General features: G+C 45.8%; 2 protein-coding genes across 2 annotated transcripts in view; one reads left to right on the forward strand and one right to left on the reverse strand.

Annotated features, from left to right (window-relative positions):
- Positions 1 to 3,432, reverse strand: part of LOC106812582 (U11/U12 small nuclear ribonucleoprotein 25 kDa protein-like) — a 22,864-nt gene extending 19,432 nt beyond the window's left edge. The window contains exon 1 of the mRNA XM_014816487.1: positions 3,267 to 3,432. The gene's annotated coding sequence lies outside the window, so the exon portion shown is untranslated. The remainder of the gene's footprint in view (positions 1 to 3,266) is intronic.
- The window catches only part of LOC106812581 (afadin- and alpha-actinin-binding protein-like), a 20,866-nt gene that overhangs the window by 10,289 nt on the left and 6,341 nt on the right, over positions 1 to 4,236 (forward strand). The window contains exon 2 of the mRNA XM_014816486.1: positions 2,428 to 2,632. Coding sequence (XP_014671972.1) covers positions 2,428 to 2,632 — 205 coding nt within the window. The remainder of the gene's footprint in view (positions 1 to 2,427; positions 2,633 to 4,236) is intronic.

The raw sequence follows: 4,236 nt of genomic DNA on the forward strand, positions 1-4,236 counted from the left end.
TGTGCTTTGTTTCGGCAGGAACTCTCTGTGCTGGGATTCTCGTCACTCTATCACGCAAAATCGGACACGTTTGACGTCGTTCCCCTCGTCAATGCAGCTCAGGAGTTGCTTCAGATACATCGTGATCACCTGAAGCATCGTGGAGACCTGGAACACAGGTAGTGAACGTGAAAGAATGTGAAAGAATGCCGAAGAACTTGCGTGTGCAGCACGCGCAGGTCTGCAGCACAGACGTGAGGCACATACAGGTGCACAGGACAGATATAGGGCACTTGCTGGTCAGTAGCAGAGATATGAGACACATGCAGGTCTGTGGCATGGGTATGTAAAACATACAGGCCTTTGGCATGGGTATGAGGAACGTACAGGCCTTTGTCATGGGTATGTAAAACATACAGGCTTTTGGCATCGGTATGAGGAACATACAGGCTTTTGGCATGGATATGAGGAACATACATGCCTTTAGCATGGGTATGAGGAACATACAGGCCTTTGTCATGGGTATGAGGAACATGCAGGACTTTGGCATGGGTATGTAAAACATACAGGCCTTTGTCATGTATGAGGAACATACAGGCCTTTGGCATGGGTATGAGGAACGTACAGGCCTTTGTCATGGGTATGTAAAACATACAGGCCTTTGGCATGTGTATGAGGAACATACAGGCCTTTGGCATGGGTATTTGGAACATACATGCCTTTGGCATGGGTATGAGGAACATACAGGCCTTTGGCATGGGTGTATAGATTAGATATAGGGTCAGTTTGTAGCAGCATGGCTACGAGGTTAGAGCGTCGTACGAACCGTTACTTAGTCGAGCGCGTTGTCTCGATGCATGGGTGTATAGATAGGGTAAGTTAGAGCGTCGTACGAGCGTGTTACTTAGCCGAGCGCGTTGTCTCGATGCATGGGTGTATAGATAGGGTAGGTTTGTAGCAGCATGGCTACAAGTATTGAGCGTCGTACGAGCGCTGTACTTAGCCGAGCGCGTTGTCTCGATGCATGGGTGTATAGATAGGGTAGGTTTGTAGCAGCACGGCTACAAGTATTGAGCGTCGTACGAGCGCGTTACTTAGCCGAGCGCGTTGTCTCGATGCATGGGTGTATAGATAGGTAAGTTTGTAGCAGCACGGCTACGAGGTTTGAGCGTCGTACGAGCACGTTACTTAGCCGAGTGTGTTCTCTCGATGCATGGGTGTATAGATAGGGTAGGTTTGTAGAACCACAGCTACGAGGTTTGAGCGTCGTACGAACCGTTACTTAGCCGAGTGTGTTGTCTCGATGCATGGGTGTATAGATAGGGTAGGTTAGAGCGTCGTACGAACCGTTACTTAGTCGAGTAACACAGCTATCATGAACTCCCTGCTAGCACACACCCACAGCTATCATGAACTCCCTGCTAGCACACACACACAGCTATCATGAACTCCCTGCTAGCACACACCCACAGCTATCATGCATTCCTTGTTAGCACACACCCACAGCTATCATGCACTCCCTGCTAGCACACACCCACAGCTATCATGCACTCCTTGCTAGCACACACCCACAGCTAGCATGCACTCCCTGCTAGCACACACCCACAGCTATCATGCACTCCTTGCTAGCACACACACACAGCTAGCATGCACTCCCTGCTAGCACACACCCACAGCTAGCATGCACTCCTTGCTAGCACACACCCACAGCTATCATGCACTCCTTGCTAGCACACACCCACAGCTATCATGAACTCCCTGCTAGCACACACCCACAGCTAGCATGTGGCCCTGACTAACGCGAGGCACCGGCAATCGCACACCCCTGCCTAGACTCACCACATTCCCAGCTAGCAACCATGTAAACACCGTAGAAATGTTCGTGCGTCAACAGTTACTAAACGTGGCAGGCGGCGATGGTGTAACGAAACATGAAATGTAAACGTTGGATCGTAGTCTGTAAAACAGACGGTTGAGAAAAACATGACTGATTAGCTGTTCGCTTGCTTTTCTTGACGTCGAGTTTGTGTGTGGACCCTGTGGGTGGTTGTATTCCTAATTACTGAGCTATAAAGGATGCATAGGGCCAAGCATTCACATGATATATGTACGTACATATATCTGCTACATATTACTATTTATTCATGTTTGTTCGTGTATGCCGTGGGGTGATATGATTAGCATGATAGGTTTATGTACAGGTGAATAGCCATGCGATGTATCCCAAAGAGATAAACCATGCTAAACTACCCTTCTTTGTGCGTCAATTATTATGTTAGAGGGAGTTGGATTTTTTAAGGATAATAAATATATATAAAATATATAATATAATATTAAGAGCTAATAATACTAGTATAACAGTATAAATAGGACATAATATAGCTAGTATTGGTAATATATATCTCCATGTATGACTTGTTCGCGAAGCCGTCTTCGTTTATTAAACAGGACGATGAGGTGCGGAGCGTCGAGACCGCGTCTGTCTCCTCACTCGGAAGCTGTAGCCACGGCAACGGGCCGGCAGCGGAGGAGGAGCAGCTGTTCCCTGGACAGTTCCACATGCCGTATGACGCCGTGAAGGAAGATCTACAGCAGCGCCTGCAGCACAAGTTCGAGCTGCTGAGAGAACGCTTCAGCCAAGCCGGAGCCCTCGGTATGCTTATGTATATTATATTATTATATATTTGCGTTAATTGGGAAAAAATGGTTAAGCGGATAAAGATAAAAAAATACAGAAAACAGAAAAATAATTATAAAATGGATGGGATTCGATCCACCGACCTTTCAGCCTTGAATTGCGTGCTGTACTCGCTCGGCTATTGAGGAATATTGGAATTATGAATTTTGGATGTGCTATAAATATGACGACACTGTGACGTCATTGAGCGCCGAAACAAACTCAACCAATAGCAGCGCTCACTAGAGCCCTATGTTCTTGATTGACCTAGGAAAAAAAATCATGCCTGCCGTAGCCGTAGCCTCGAGACATTAAGTCAAGATACGGCTGCCGTATCCGTAGCCATGCACCGCCACCAGGCGCGGATTTAGGCCGGTTTGCACCGGTTTCCAGAAACCGGTCACAAGCCTCAAAATTCACCAGAATGCACCAAATATAGCCTGGTTCTGGCAGTCAATACGTTCTGGTATACCGGACCGTACCCAGGGTACGTTCCGGCAGTACCCTGCGAGACATAGACCCTATGCTTGAACCGACCCTACGTATATCAGCCCAAGGCATAGGCTATTTCACCTCCACATAAGTTCCTCAAGAAATACTTATCTGGCACCTTTTTGTTTGAAGATGACACAATTATGTATGAAACCGTGCTCTTCATAGCTGGTGCTGCACTTGTATCTTGTATCTTGTATCTTGGAGTCCCTCTGGCTCTGTATTTCACAAGTGACAAGGCACTGATTTTCTCTTTGTGCACTGCTGCCATCTAGTGTTGTTGGTGTGCAAAGATCGCGCCATAGGCCTCCGGCACTATACGATCTTTGCTGGTGTGTTATTCATTGCGAAAATATGTCTATACTTTTAGCCAAACACACGAGACATATCAGGGTATATCATAATGATAATAATAATAATTTGACTTTGCCGCTTGCAGCAGGCACATCCAAATAACACATCGGCTTGCTCTGTGACTAGTGAAATGTTTTTTAAACAATAATAGCTCATATTTAAAATTTCCCCCAATAGGTAGCGCCACGTTATGTAAATACCACATAGTTCACATTTTGAAAAATTGTTCAGGTGAATTGTTCATTTGAAGTTTGCATCGACGTCCGTGTACACCGACATCCATGTCCGTCGACGTGGGTCTGTTGGTGAGTGACATAACTTATATCGTGCGCAAGGTGATATTAATCCAAAACATAGCTTACATTAATAATAGTCTTAATTTCTTCAGCATAGTCACTACCGAAGAAACCACTGGCACTGCACTGGCACAAGATTGAGTTGGGCTGAGGAGATTGCATTTACTGATTTTAATTTTTAGGTGTTTGACAGAGTGTCAGAGGTGAGCACCATCACAGGCACTTGAAGCGTTTCAATAAAATATAATGCTAACTAAATACGAAATCTATTTACTACCAAATTCTTAATAAAAACACTGTCTGTGTTCGTAACCGAGCTGTGTCACGCGAAATCACACAAAGCCTGACGAAATTCTCTCGTTCGCTCCCGTTGCGCAGTTTATGTAAAGGCTGTGTCTCCTGCAACGGTACCGTCGCCGATGTTTTTTCTCTTAAAGT

Source organism: Priapulus caudatus, unplaced genomic scaffold (genome assembly GCF_000485595.1).
Source record: "Priapulus caudatus unplaced genomic scaffold, Priapulus_caudatus-5.0.1 Scaffold663, whole genome shotgun sequence".
NCBI classification, from domain to species: domain Eukaryota; kingdom Metazoa; phylum Priapulida; class Priapulimorpha; order Priapulimorphida; family Priapulidae; genus Priapulus; species Priapulus caudatus.